Consider the following 16073-nt stretch of genomic DNA (forward strand, 5'->3'; position numbering starts at 1 on the left):
TGGAACAGAAGACTTTCTGAACCGAAGAACAGCAGCATGGGCACTAAGAGGAACAGTTAATAAATGGGACCTCATGAGACTGAAAAGTTCCTGTAAGGCAAAGAATACCATCACTTGGGCAAACAGCAGCCTGAAGAACAGGAAAAGGTCATTACCCATTACATTATCAGAGGTGAAAGCTACACCCAGCTACAAACCCCTCCATTTACAGTGGTGACCTGTCTGTATGATATGCTGGTGCAATGGTGGCACATACGTTGTGGGCGCAACCAACCACTATCTGATTGGATTGTAGGCCCACTCCATGAGATGGAACCCATGCTTGTCACTGCTTGGGTGGCCAAGAATCTAAGACAAGATGGGCCACGGAGCTAGGAGAAAACAAAGTACTGTTATTCTGCTTAAGGCGCATAGCCATAAGATGACTCCTAATGACATCCTTCGATTCCTATAGATCAGTCTCACTCAGTCATCATCAAAGAGAATTTCGCCTACAGCAGATGGGAACTACCAGAGACGCACAACTGGGCAATATGCAGAGAGGCAGAGACCTCGCAAAAGTCAGACCTAAATGGGATGTCTCCATCAAATCTGTTCCCTCGGGGCTCAGGAAACTATGCATTAGAGGAGATGTAGGGATTCTAAAGTCCAAAGAGGATGATGAATACCATCAAGGACACGAGGCCTCTAGACACAGCAAGACTGACACACACATGAACTCGGAAATGGTGGCAGCGTGGACAGAGCCTGCACAGGTCCAAAATAGATGAGGTCCCAGCACTGAGAGGGGAAGTTGACACGAGCTCCCGCCCCCAACCCAGAAGCTGTCTCCAATTACTAACCACTCTCAGAGGAAAAATTATTTTCTTCAAGGAAGTCTCCCTGGTTATACAAACCAGAGGGGACTTCAGAGGAGGTCCCCTGCACAGCAGCTGATGGTCAAACAATATGAACTCAAAGGTATTTCTGCAAAATATCTCATCTCATAGTTCTCAGTCTAGGCATTTTTTTAAACCTCATTTGTTGAAAAATTGGTTTTTGCTTATATATTATGGTTTCCAGTTTTGAATTTTTATGGGTTTTGTTTGAGAGTGTGTATATCTATCTGAGTGTGTATATCTGAGTGTGTATACCAAGTCTGTATATCTTAGTGTGAATAAATAGCTGAGTGTGTATATCTGAGTGTGTATATCTATCCAAGTGTGTATACCTGGGTGTGTATATCTATCTGAGTGTGTATATATGAGTGTGTATATCTATCTGAGTGTGTATATCTGAGTGTGTATGTCTGAGTGTGCATGTCTGAGTGTGTATATCTGAGTGTGTATATCTATCCAAGTGTGTATATCTGAGTGTATATGTCTGAGTGTGTATGTCTGAGTGTGTATGTCTGAGTGTGTATATCTGAGTGTGTATGTGTTTCTCGTGGTCTTTCTTAGCTTCTTTTTCTTTTTCTCTTTTGTCAGTTTGTTCATTTTTTTATTCTGGTTTTTGTTTGTTTTTGCTTTGTTTTGTTGTTTGTTTTTTGTCTGTTATCTTGAGAGAAAGAAAGAAGGAATGGAGTTGAAATGGAATCTTAGAGGAGAATGACAGAGGAAAAGTGTGTTCATAACATGTTATATAAAAACTATTTCGAATTAAAAATTAATAAAATTGTTGAGTTGGCTGCTTTAAGTTTCATTTAAAAATTAATAAATTTTGGTTTGAGCAAAATTTCTAACAATTTTTGACATAGCCCTAAGCACAGTTCTGCCACTTTATACTATGTTTTTAGGCAATGAGGTATTTTCAGAACGTATAATTATAAAATCAAGGTTTTATTTGACTCTACATTCTGCAATATCAATTATTCAGTCAACATATTATTTACTTAAAAATAATCATATACATCTCACTAGCATGCAGATTTGCTTTTAATTTTATCTGGTAATACTTATATGCCAAATAATTGTTTAAAAATATTTTTGTGATTGATTATGTTTGATTGGCATGCCTATTTTATCTATCAATATACTCAAAATTGTATAAAAAATTCTGACAAGAAAAAGGAGTTGTGAGAGAAAATCTTCAAAAGCCTCAATAGAGGGATCTTGTGAGGGATCTGGTGAGGGATCTGGTAAAGGATCTGGTGAGGAATCTGGTGGAGGAACTGGCAAGGGATCTGGTGAGGGATTTCAGTGGGAGATCTTGTGAAGGGTCTGGTGAAAGATATGATGGAAGGCTAGTAAAGATTTCTTCATAGCTTCAGGTCAGGAAGAGATGAAAACCTGACTTGGTATTAGATAAGAATTTCATACAAGTGTAGCTTCTCCACTTTACCAAGACTTCTTGTAAGCCTTAACAAAAAGATTAAATAAAAAATGTGTTTTAATTTTAGCCACAAAAATCTATTTTAGTACTAAGGCAATTAGTTAACAAACTAAAAAGAAAACATGTGAGCTCTACGGTCTATGAACGCATGCCTAAGGCCTAAAGACTAGAAAGCACTCACACTCCTTCCCCTGGGGAAAGGGAGAGAAGGGATCCACAAGATTCCATGTTGCCAATGCTCGGTCAGTGTTTTAATGTCTTCTAGAAAGAATTTGCCTAAATATCGCTACCTAAACATGACTACACTAACGCGAACAGCCTAGCTTTTAGGGGAGGGCAGCAGCTTCTGTTACTGGCCTTCATGATAAAAAAGTTTCCAAACCTGATTATATCCACTCACACTTAACTGCATGCTTATCCAATTAAAACAGGTTTGGGGCAGGTTGCTCAGTGGGTAAAGAGCTTTCCATGCAAGCATGAAGACTGGAGTTTAGATCCCCATTGAAAATGGTGTGTGTGTGTGTGTGTGTGTGTGTGTGTGTGTGTGTGTGTGTATGCACATGTACATGCATATGCATTGTGTGCATGTGCATGTGTGTGTGTGATGTGAGAATGTGTGTGTGTTGTGCATATGAATGTGTAACATATGAATGTGTTGTGTGTGTGCATGCACATGTGTGTGCATGTACATGTGTATGTGTGTGCCATGCATGTACGTGTGTGTACCTGTAAGAGAGTGAGATGCGAGAGTGTATGTATGTGTGCGTGCATGTGAATGTGTTCTGTGTGTGTGTTAACCCACTTTTAATCCCAGGGCTCAGCAGATAAAGGTACAATCTCTGAGCACACTGGCTGGCTAGTCAAATCACCAATCTTGGGATTCAAGTGAGAAACTCCACCTCAATATATAAGGTGTAGAATCACCAAAGAGGACACATGACAATAATCTGTGGCACCTGCACCCTTACACATTGTCCACACTCATTCGAACATGCATACACACAGGCATGCACACTCCACGTGCCTGTGCGCCCCCCACACACACACACTCACTCACACTAAAATGCATGCCAAAATGAACATTTAAATCAAAGCCGAACATTTATAACATCTTCCATTTATGAGCTGCTCTCAATGGCCCATCAGCAAACTGAGTTGGAAAAATGACATACACATAGTGCATTAATCAGTAGCATAGGATTGCAATAACAAATTGAAGGGGCAAGCTTTGGAGCAAAATGAGGCAGAGTCTTGCTGTGTGTGGTCTGAGGTGACTTATCTGTACCGGAGTTGCCGTGTCACAGGACTGTCCTAAGGATTAAATGAGACTTGTGTGTCAAGCCCTTAGCCCGGTGTTAGCCCCAGAGTAAGCTCTTGGTGAAGCCTGGCCGGTGCGTGACTAATCGATGAAAGCGCATCAGTGCAGCGGGCTATGATTGTGAGAAGTAAGAGGTGCTCCAATTACTACCATCAAAGAAACTTCCAGAAAATAAGTCTGGCTTCGTTTCTTTAGCTGCATGTGCTTTCTTTCCTTTTGTATTTATTCCTCCTTAAATATAGCTTTGATGCCGACCACTTAAACAGTAAGTTGGCCTACTGTGTGAGATTGAATATTTCGAGTCTAGCTGTGAAGGTGAGGCAGGACATGTTACTGTGGAATTTTGAGGTTAGAAACAGTCTCACTGTGTGGCACTGATTGCTGGAACTTGCTCTGTAGATCAGAGCTGGCCTCGAACTCAGAGATTAGACTATTCTGTCTCCAGAGTGCTGGGATTAAAGGCACTACCTTGCTAGCATGTTATCTTTTTTTTTTTATTTTAAGTTTAATATTTCTTTTTAGCATCTGTCAGATTTCTCACATGGTGCAAAAGCCTGCAGTCCTAGCACCAGTGAGGATAAATCAAGAGGCTTGTGAGTGAGGCCAGCCTTGGAGAAGAGTGGGAGGGGGAGGAGGAGGGGAGGAAGAAGGGGAGAAGGAGAAGGGGGAGGAGGAAGGAGAGGAGAAGGAGGAAGGGAAGGAGGGAAGGGAGGAGGAAGAAGAAGAGGAGGAGGGGGAAGGGGAGAAAGAAGAGGGAGGGGAGAAGGAGGAGGAAGGGGAGGAGGAAGAGAAAGGGGACAGGGAGGAGGACAAGCAAAACAATGAAGAAACCCACATAACTTCATGGGTAGCTTTTGTAGAAACATAGATACATTTTTTAAGGCATTGATTGGCATTCTCTGCGTTGATTTTCACAGATGAAGAATAAAGAAAAAACTTCAAATGAATTCTTGTCTCTATACATTATAAATGCGGGGGGAGGGGAGAAAATCCTGTGACTCCCCACAAAGTTCACAGCAGATATAAAGATTTATCTTTCTACATAAAAGATAATGGGTGCCACAACCCAGAAGGGCTAAAATGGCTTAGATAAGTCCTACTTGTTCCACGGCTTAAAAATTCCTTTATCTTTGCTTTGCAGTTTCTCCTTCCTGCCCTCTGAGTTGTTTGTGTGCGGTCATCGTCCAGTCATTGGAGGGATTGCGAAGAATGCACAGGCTCCCTCCGCTGCTTTTTTTTTTTTTTTTTGCAGTGTAACATGACACTCCCAGCTGTTCCTCTAAATGAGGCTTAGTGTGCTTCCCCCACCCTTGGAATTACCTGGCACTGGACAGCTGTTAGACAGTTCGTCTGTAACAGTCCTTCACTGTGGTAGAACACAGGGGGTACCCAAAGGATGTGCCATAACCCACGTCCCTTTTAAGTTATGTTTTAATCGGTGTACAAAGTAACAGGTTTCCTCACCATACAAGGTAACAGGTTTCCTCACCATACAAAGTAACAGGTTTCCTCACCATACAAAGTAACAGGTTTCCTCACCATACAAAGTAACAGGTTTCCTCCCATACAAGGTAACAGGTTTCCTCCCATACAAGGTAACAGGTTTCCTCCCATACAAGGTAACAGGTTTCCTTGCCATACAAAGTAACGGGTTTCCTCCAGCCATTCTCAGATACTAGTTTGGTTGATTCTCCAGCTCAACTTGTCCGTGGCCTTCCACTTTTCCATTAACATTCATACCATGTGCATCCAGCTGCCCTCCCCCTCCCCAGTAAAGCCACCTTATTTTTTTTCTCCATCTCATGGGCCCTTTCTGGTCTCCTGACCTCTGCCCACACTTCCACAGGAACACACGCATATATCATCTGTATAGGAGAGAAAACATACTGTTTGCCTTTCTGAGCGTGGGTCACCTTCTTGAGTGTGACCTTTTCTAGCTTCATGCATTTTCCTGAAAATTATGTTAGTTTACTTGTCCTTAGAACTGAACAGAATTCCACCCTGGATACATTCCACGTCTTCAGTATCCACTCATCAGGCTGGGTTCGTGTCCTTGCTATTGTGATCTGTAATACACACAGATATGCATGTGTCTCTGTGGTAGGGCATGGGGTCCTTTTGCTGCATGCCCAGGAATGACAGAAGTGCACCATAGGGTGGCCCCCACCACAGAGTAGTTCTATTTTTCACCTTGGGAGAAGCCTCCACATTGGTTTCCTCAGTGGCTGAGCTACTGAGACTTCCAGGGAATTGTGGGGCAGAGGTAACTAACTGTTCCTCTCCACCACCTGTCATCGTTTGCCTTCTGGATGGAGATGAAATTTCAGTGGTTTTAATTTTCCTTTCCATGACAGCTAAGGATCCTGAACTCCTTAAAATAGTTACTGGGCATTTGTGTTTCTTCTTCTGAGACCTGTTTACTCTGTTCATCCACCCATTTGTTGACTGCGAGTTTGGGAGTTTAAGTTTTGTCGTTCTTTATGCATTCTAGTTGTTAACTCCTGTCTGGAGTATAGCTTGTAAAGGTTTGCTCCCATTCTCTGGGCTGTCTGTTCACTCTGCTGTCTGCCCAGTCTTGTGTGCAGAAAGAAGCTTTTGAATTGCATGTAATACACTTAACAATCCTGTGGCTATTTTCCGTGCTACTGGGGTCTTGCAGAAACGATGCCCCATTGTGCTTTCTCTACATCTTCTGGTAACAAACCAGTGTTCTCAGTTGGCATCAAGGTTTTTAATCCTGTCTGAATACAATTTTGTGCAGTGAGAGATATGGATCTAATTTTGCTCTTTGGCATGTGGAAAAACTATGAACAATAAACCGTCATCAGCCTGGTGTGGGGGTCCCTGCCTATAGTTCTAGCACTTGGCAGAGGTTCAAAACTAGCCTGGGTTACACAGGGCCTTCCAGGCTACCCAAAGATACATAGGAAAACAGTTTTAAAGAATAATAATTATTAACATTATTGTTATTTAAATTATAGAAAAATGAAACAGTATATGAATATAGGAAACTTTTTAGTAACATATGCATCTTAATATGTATTCTCTAAACTGTTGCAACTCATGTCAACATCACTTACTTACTTGATTTTACTTTCTGCGTGTGTGTGTGTGTGCGCGCGCGCGCGCCAGCGTGCATGTACACATTCATGTCCCATTGCATGCATACCGAGGTCAGATGACAACCTGCAGGAGTCATTTCTGTCCTTTCATCATGAGGCTCCTGGGGACTGAATCAAGTCATCAGGTTTGGTAGGGAGCACCTTTACCCTCTGAGCAATCTTTCTGGCCCTCATTTTTTTGTTTGTTGGTTTCTGTTTTTGTCTATTTGGTTGGTTGGTTTGGGTTTTTGTTGTTTGTTTGAACAATCAAGAAAAGGTTCGTTGCCACACTATTTAAGGATGTGACTGACTTGGTATTTTCACATAAAGATATTTAAAAACAAATTCAAATTTTTAAATGGGCAGGATTTAATCATGAAACTTCCTTCTAAGAAGCATTCCTCTTTCGCTTCTGTACCTCACATCTGCCTTTTATTCCCAGCTGCAGCCGATAGCTGGAGACCATATGGTTGGGAAATAAGACCGTGGCAATTACTCCAAAAGTAATCTGCTTGGCTTGAGGAGAGGGAAAAGAAGTTTTGATTATCTGTAAGTTGCAATGTTTACATGGGTTAAAATAGATTTGCAGACATTCAGGTAGCATCTCAGGAAAGGTCCCCCAGGTGTCTAGAAACTTTTAAGAAATAAAGAGATGAGATTAATAACCACCGTCTCTCACAAAGCATTTAATCTAGCAACTCTGTGATATTTTTGTCCTCTCAAAGCTTCAGTAAAACTTCGCCTCCAAAAAATAAAGATAACTTGAAAACTTAGAAAAATTTTCCTAATATCCTCATGAAGTCAAGCCCGGTAAAGCTAAATCATTTCATTACATGAACACTGATGTCTATTTATATTGGGATCAGTTTGAAGAAGTGAACATAAGAGTTATAAATTTAGAAAGAATGGGGAATATATTACTTCATGGAACATAAATTAAACAAATCAAAATAAAACAAGAAAATAAGAACCATCCTCAAAACATCCTGGTAATAATTTTTGCTCTGTGACCCATAGACAGATGCTAAAATCAGTACATGATAGTTTGGAAAGAAAAGATACTTACATAAAGTATTTCCGGCGGGGGGGGGGGGAGAAGACTCATTGCAAAGGGGAAAATGGTGACTCTGTGGTATGGGAGCCTAGCAATACCATGTTAGCCTCATCAACCTCCTTAGGACAGCCTAGTGTCATAGACCTAACAAGATGGTCCATTGTCAGAACTTTCTCATACTCTCACTGAATTCAGAAGAACACATTGGAGTAACTCACTATAAGCAACTTCCCATAAACTCACCATCAAGTTACCAGGGTCATCAAAGACAGATTACCACAGCTGAGAGGACCCTTGGGGGACGTAGTCAAGATCCCTGTGGGATCTTGGATTCAGCTATATAACCAGACAATTAAGTAGTGAAACAAGAATAGAATGTGTAGGTTAGCTCGCTGCCATATGCCTCCGTCATTTTCTTCCGTTTTGACCGTTGCAATGCTGGTTTTGTAACATGCTAACATTGAAAGAATCTGGGTGAAGGTGAGTTCTGGACTGGACTGCAGAGGAGAGCCCATGGGCAATCCTGGCTTGAGCGTGATGTAACTGCACATCATGAAAACAAGACATCGAGGGGGGGAAAAGCCACTTCCAGATCACTCTAAACTTCCTGAGTATTTGTATTTATACTGGGGATTAAGGATCTGGGGAACAGAGCAGGTTAAAAGTGGATAGAGCAACTGGCCAAATGTTTAGCCTAATGATAGCATCAAAGGAAATGCACCAGATGTTTAGCAGCAGCTCCACATATGGAGGTGACTCCATTCAGCAGGGAGTACATGAAAGAAACCAGAGACCTCTGCTTTCAACTACAACGTAAAAGTGACCTCTAAATACCTACCCTCATCTAAGAGCTCCGTTTCCATTACTGCTTCTGAACCTTCTAGAAGGAGCAGCCCACGATTCCCCTTGAATCTGCTGTCCTTTGTATAAGCTTAAACTCATATTGGCTCACATGCGTGTCATTTTAACAAGCGTCGACCTGTTGAAGCGCCTATCTTTTAAACTGATTTCAACCCAGAAAAGTACCCCCCAATAGATCATTAACAATTGCTAAGTTTAGCTTTACCCAAAATATTTACTTCCCAATCGTCATCAGATCTCTTTTATCAAAGTGTTCTCATTATAAAAAGTGGTCGTGATGTTGAGATCCAACGTCTCTTTCAAAAAGCCATAGCCTGAGCTGCAGAGGGGAGACCACGGGGACCCCGGCTTAGGCTCCACTGGCTTTTGAGGAAGAGATGTTTTGTCTCCTACTCTGTTTTTGTTGTTTCTCTGGACATTGATTGTATGACTAGAAATAATCAATACACACACACACACACACACACACACACACACACACACACACACACACAAATGTCTTCATACAACCAAGGAAATTCTTGAAAACTCAGGCAACAAGCATCACGGTTGGCTAAACCTCTTTATACGTGAAAGTATTTTGGATGTCTGTCAACATTCCCAGGGTTCTCAGAATCAGCTTGGGCCTTTCTCAAAACATGGTTCTGAAGCTAAGTTCAACGTTGATTTTTCATAGATCAGACATTTGCAGAATCTCATCTACTGGCCCCAGGAAAATAGACGGAGATTCTATGGGACAGGCACTTGCCTTCTGAGAAGTCAGAGCAAACAAAGACTTTAGAGTCTTTTAAATCAATTCCTAAGGTGATCATAAAAGACAAACGTTCCATGAGAAAACGATCATAAGAATCAAGTCTACCCAGGCTATGCCCAGTAAAGAGTCAAGGGACATAATGGCAGCAATCACAGAAAACAACAAACAACGAGAATCCTGAAGGAAACACAGAAGGGTTCAAATGGAAACACAGTGCTATTTCAAATGCCCCAAACACCCCAGACAAATTCCAAGAAATAGGAACTTGTCGTATTCACCAGCACCTTGTTTACACTGACCTTCTTAGAACAAAACAAAGGATGGTCCACATATTAAATACCACAAACTGCTTATCTACATCAAATATTGATATTGTTTGCTACTGAAATCTGGAGAAGACGTGTTGCCAGCCATCCCTGACTGCAGGGTCTTTTAGGGACCCAGAGGTCCCATTAAAGTGCATGTACTTCTGAGGTTGGAGGTAGTCTTACTTATGATATCCCATATGTAGTTGTAATCCATCCATCCATCCATCCAACAAGGTAAGAACAAGTGATTTCCTGAACTCTTCCAAAGTCTGAGGTGGGAGCTGGAAAACTCGGATATTTTAACGGATCCCTTTTGTTTGGGCAAGGTTGTCTGGGCCCTGATTACTTCCTCCCCCACCCCCACCCCCCCACTTCTCTCTCATAGGGAACCCAGTACCAAGAATGTCTACTTCACACCAGGACACCATCATCACTATCAATGAGCATTTGCACCATCTCTTTCAAGTTGGTCTATGTTCTGAGCAGTTCAAGTCACTCGCTTGAAACAGGGTGGTCATACTCAAGGTCTGACACTCTCTCCCCAAGCCTGGCCTGACAGGCATATTTTGCTGCTTTCATAACAACATTAAATAAACAAATGGCTGGCCCCAAAGAGATTTTAGTGGACAGTGGACGGCTGACTTCACTGCAGAGATGTAGCAGAAAGAGTGTGGCAAACAGGGGCTCCCAGAGTCGGCACAATGAGCAACCATGACTCTTCCTCAGCTTCGAATAGTGTTGGCAGGCAGCAGTGTCGTCCCCAGCTGCTATGCCCCCCACCCCCATTCTTAACTGGAAGTTAAGATCCTGTTATACCTGAACATTCTTATATTAGAAATTGTGCTGCTTCTTTCCTTCCAGAGGTTCTATTGTCTCATCATTTTGCTGACAATTCTGTGGGCCTGCCCACGTTTTTGTGGCAGGAAGAACATCCCATTCATCCCTGTGTTTCCAATGCTTGCTGGGTTACTAACACGGTCTGTGGCGACAGGCTGAGTTTGGCTCTTAAAATCCTGCCATTTTATCTTGGCCTCTTTGTAAATCTTAGTAGGAATCCATTAATTTCCTCAGGAAATATTTATTTCGCTATTACAATATACCAGATGCTTCTTTGGTATTTGGATATAATAGTGGGGGATATGTTTTGGAGGGGAAAAAATTAAGACCCCCCCCCAAACTCAAAACTAGGTGTACTAGAAGAGGAGGGAGGAGGGACATTTAGCTTTGATTTCCATCTGTGCTAGCAGGCGCTAAAGAATGACAATCTTTGGGAAGTCAGAGCCACATTCCCAGTGCCAGACTGCTCACTGCTCCACAAGTAGGCTCCAAATACATACGCAAGTTTAAGGAAAGCATGGTCGTGAAGGAGGGGTGCTTCCTCCCAAAGCACAACAATACCGCCTTGTTTCTTGGCTTGAAGGGGAGAATTGATCAGTAGCTAGTAAGTCAAAGGTTAATAACTGGGCCTGATCATTTCTCTTATCAGACACATGATAGATGATGTAGTGTCCTCTGGCTCCCAGTAAACATAGGAGCCTCTATTTTTCACTGCTTCTACTGAGGGCCAAGGAGTTAAGCTTTCCTCTCATAATTTTGCTGTGGGAAGGGCTGGAAGGAGGGCTGCATACTCCCAGCCCTTGCCTCAGAGGAGGGAGAAACAGAGGGTCCTGTGGAATGCAAGGCAGCCAGCAACATTACAAACGTAGACCCAACTGGTTTATGATAAAGGGCTGGCTACGGTAACAGTCAGTTCTCCTACTCTCGTGCCTTACCATTCCACAAGACCACATGCTAAGCTAATAAAAAAAAATGTCTCTCTCCAATTTGCTTTCAGCTATCCGGCTGATGTCCACAAACAGCTGCTAGGAAGTCAGCTACACCCAAGCCACTTAAGAATTTAGAAAACCGGTGTTGGTTTGCATCCAATCCCCATCTATTTAGTCACTCATAGTGTAAGCTACAATGGTTCAAGATGGTAATTTCTTCTAAAAGAATTACACGCAAAAGCACAAAGGAGAGTCTGTGTCTTCAAGCGGCATTTAAATGATGTGCATGACTCCTGCTGCCGGAGGAAACTGGTCCATCTCTCACTGTCTGTTTTAAAATGAGATTTGACTCAACCTGCTCTCTCTGGAAGAAACAATAATTTCTTTGTTAGCTAAGACCAGTGTAGTTCTTAAGCCAATGTGATTGGTTCATCATGGATACCGTCCAAAGCATATTCTGTGACATAGTCACAGATCAATTAAATTGGGAAACAGCAGTAATTATAATCACATAAAGTTAAGAGTATGAGGAAAAACAAGTAATTGAAAATAACAGTGACGTAAGATGCCATTAGTGTAGGCTTCAAAATAAATAAATAAAACCATATAGTCAAAGTGGATAGCAAATAAATTTCCCCTAAATATGCCAGAGAACAAACCACCTCACATTTGGATTATTTCTGTCCATCCATCTTTGGTTCCAACTGACATTCGGTTTACTAAATGCACATGGTCACCCAAAGAAGTAAACAGGAATTGCGTTGGCTGCATACAGTCGACACCAGCACTCAACAAATAATGACATCACTGTATTTACACAATTGAGGGTATTTACAGTAGAAGAGAAATTGTTATGTCAGGGGAGGTTTCCTTTTGATAGAAACTTTAGCTCCAAATAGTTAATCCGAGTATCTGCGAGAACTTTTTTTTTCTTTCCATTCTGTTTGTGTTTGGTTTGGGGTAATATTTTAAAACTTCTCCAGTACCTGATGAGAGCCACAGAAATGGTATGTTTGTCTAACTCTCCATAAAGTTGCCTCAAGACTACAAGTACCCCGCTAGCCTCAGCCAGCCACACACAGACTTGCGCCCAGGCCATTTCTCACCTCCAATCAGGACCATACAAAGAGCAGTCTCAGTTATCAACTCCACAAAAACTTGCCTAAGCGCTGCCCCCTTCCCGCCCCGCCCGACGCGCGCGCGCGCGGCCGGCGGTGCCGCTCCGTACCTGCTGAGCGGATGGCCGGCCCGGGACGCGCAGCGTGGCTCCGCGCCCTGCGGTTGCGAGCGCGCGTGCGAGTGGTAGGCGGTCAGCACCACGCCGCCCGAGTCCTCCACCTCCATCCTCAGCGGCGCATGTCCCCGCGCCGACCCAGAACAAAGACCCGGACCAACGAGGACCAGCTCCGGGAACGGGTCAGCGGCCCCGAGCGTCCGGCGCCCCAAGGCTCTGAGGCTAGGACGGCCCCTCCCGCCCGAGGGCCACGCCCACAGAGTACAGCGGCAGATTAGCATACACTGAGGGCCACGCCCACAAAACAAGGCACACAGATTAGCATAACTAAGAGCCACGCCCACAGAGTACAGTGGACAGATTAGCATACACTGAGGGCCACGCCCACGGATCCCTGCTTTTAGGAAACTGGAAACCTGCCTGGCGCTTGTGGCTCCAGCCAGCTGCTCTAGTAAAGTTTGTGTTTTTCTTCCTTTGTTTCTCTTTTCCTCTTCTCAACCTCCTCCTCGCCCCCTTCAAACGGGAGGCTTATCCCATGGCTAGGAACATTTCCTGCCTGGCAGTCAGAAGTGAGACAGAAACCATGCCTTAGGCAAAGGGAGAGAGGCTAGGTCTGGAATGGGTGCTCAGGGGAAGAAAAGAGGAAAATGTGACACTCTCATTTAAACATCCGAATCAGAAATTGAAGAACTGGGTGGCACCGACGTTTGCTAGTCGGTGAATCTGATTTCCCTTCTGCCCAAGACATCCCTCTGCACGTGCAAGACTGAGCTTCCTTTCCATACCCTCAAGACTGCAACAACCAGACTCTTACCTCATTCCTAACATCCCTTTCCTCCACCCGGTCCTGATCCCTGACAGATACCGTTTCCAGACTGTCTGAAAACTACTCCTGATTGCCATGGGCTCAATGAATGGTATTTTTCAGGGGGGCTTTTTTAGGGGAGAAGTTATAAACACACACACACACACACACACACCACAAATGTATATAACATACCCGGACGTGCAATATAATCTTTCTCCTGCTTGTGTTTCTGGCTGGAACTGCTTTCAAAATTCTCTCCCCGGGTCCCCTGTGAAACCTCTTAGAGATCATCAAAGCTCCCTCCCCCACCTCTCACTCCCCCTGCCACTTTCTAGAAATTGCTCTTGCTTTGTTACAGGAACAATTTCATTCTGCTCTGTGATGAGGGCAGACTCCCCAGACCATGCATGCCCTGTGTGTTTCTTTGCTCTGGCATCCACTTGAGTGATTGCTACTAAGTCATGGTCTGTTTTTCCCCCCAAAGCCCAGAACCAGGAAACTTCTCAGAATGAAACACCAAGGAGAAATCTCGAGGGGAAAACCCATGGCTAACTCAAGATCAAATTACTGTTTTCCAGCAACTCGGTGTTTTCTGCTCCGCTGCAAGATGCTGGAATGACTGGTGCCCTTTTTTTTTAATACCCCAGAGCCCCTCTTGTTTCTCGTAGCACACACTCCAGAAAGGAAGGTGTACTGGAGACTTACATATCAACTTGACACAAGCTCGGGTCATCTGAAGGGAAGAGAGCCTCAAGTAAGAAAACGCCTCTGTGAGATCAGGCTGCAGGCAGGCCGAATGATTGGTGGGGGAGGGCCCAGCCCGTGGTGGGTGGTGCTGGCACTGGGATGGTGGTCCTGGGTTCTTAAGAAGGCAGACTGAAGAAGCCATGGTGAGCAAGCCAGTAAGCAGCACCCCTCTGTGGCCTCTGCATCAGCTCCTGCCCTCACTGCTTTCGATGAAGAACTGTTATATGGAACTGTGAGGGAAATAAACCCTTTTCTACCCTGATCTGCCTTTGCTCATGGTATTTCATCCCAGCTATAGTAACCTTAACTAGGACAGAAGACTTGGTGGAATGAACAAATGAATTGAACAAATGGGTGGAATACAAGAGAATTGGTAGAGTACTCTTCGGGGTAGTGGTTCTTACCTTTCAGGCTAGCCAAAGGATTCTTAAAAAGTGACTCATATTGCTTCACCACACTTAAACAGCCGGCAAAAACAAGTTCTCTTGTGCAGAACCATTTTCCAAATGTCTGTGCGAGAACAAAGCACAGCTCTCATCAGCATCCTTGAGCTTAGGGGTTTCAGAAAGATGCTAGACTGCACATGCTGTGTGGCAGAATGTGGTTTTCAAGCTACTTCTATTAGCCCTTCAGATTGGCTGAGCTGATGTGATGTACGGTCTCTAGAGGCCGGAGCAGGTCACCTGTAACCCAAAAGAGAAACCAGCAGGAAACCTAGAGGGATGGGAAGAAAGGTTGGGCACCAATCCTCAGGCTTATTTGCTATGGGGAGGGGATTACTCTCCTCCCTGAAGCTGTGACTCCTGTGGAAGCCCTATGCTACTCTTTCTGGAGTCTGGTAACTACTACTTGGTAGGCAGATCTAGGGGTGGCGATGGCTAAGTGTTACTGAATCTCGCCATACTTCTTCCTTCACAATGGGCACAGCTTTAGGGACAGCCCCTCTCTTGCTAAGCTGTCCTCCTCTCCTGAGCTGAGTGATCCATCTCATCTTCACTCTGGACACTGAGCACACACAGGTCTGCCCTGCGATTGGGGCTTAATCCCTTATGTGGAACTGCTAATGTGGCCGCACTGATATAATCCTGCTTTCCATTGAAGACAAAAAAAAATTGTCCATGCAGGTGTTTCGTCAGTGAATAATTTCCAGTCTAAACAGGTTTAGCATCATAGACAACTATGAGAAGCATTTGGGGGCCTGGCTGTAGCTCCATGGTGGGATACCTGCCTGACATGTTCATGCCTCTGAGTTTGATGCTGATTGATCCCCGGGATTGAAAGCAAAGAGGCAGAGGCAAGGGTAGAAGAAAACACAGAGACCTTCAGGTTAGGAATGACCGCATGAGGCAGTGACAGTTGGCCAGGTGGTAGAGCAAGTCCACCCGAGGACCATCAGGAAGATGAAGTTCTCTGGACCGTGGACCACGGGCATTCGCCCTGAAAGAGCACTTTCTGTTTGTTGGAGTCAGGGTAAATGGAAGGCAGTTTGAGTTCCCAATGTCAAGCTCTGGGCTTAGAATCAGGAGACATGGGTGTCCACACCAGCCCAACACCAGCAAAATATGGGGCCCTGAGCAACATGCTAGGGTATGTAGGTTTGAGACCGGTTTCCGTACATTTGAGAGAAAGGAGCTTATCTCGCACCGGATTCTGTTCTGTTCTAGATGTCAATACATCAGCCCACCGATGCTTCAGCAGATGAAACCGAGTACCCCTCACGGTTCACAGCACCAGTTCCATCCGGACTGTGGACACCAGGCCAGGATGTGAGAAGGATCAAACTCATACTAGGCTGTCTGCAGTCTGAGTCCA

General features: G+C 44.0%; 1 protein-coding gene across 2 annotated transcripts in view; it reads right to left on the minus strand.

Moving 5' to 3' along the window:
• Arhgap28 (Rho GTPase activating protein 28) overlaps positions 1-12941 on the minus strand; it is a 166941-nt gene extending 154000 nt beyond the window's left edge. Inside the window, exon 1 of one of the 2 annotated variants that reach the window (XM_039083430.2) lies at positions 12701-12941. In XM_039083430.2, the coding sequence (XP_038939358.1) occupies positions 12701-12816 (116 nt within the window). In that variant the 5' untranslated portion in view covers positions 12817-12941. The remainder of the gene's footprint in view (positions 1-12700) is intronic. The other variant, NM_001191815.1, reaches the window with a different exon arrangement.
• Between the last annotated feature and the right edge of the window lie 3132 nt (positions 12942-16073).

Source organism: Rattus norvegicus, chromosome 9, assembly GCF_036323735.1.
Source record: "Rattus norvegicus strain BN/NHsdMcwi chromosome 9, GRCr8, whole genome shotgun sequence".
NCBI classification, from domain to species: domain Eukaryota; kingdom Metazoa; phylum Chordata; class Mammalia; order Rodentia; family Muridae; genus Rattus; species Rattus norvegicus.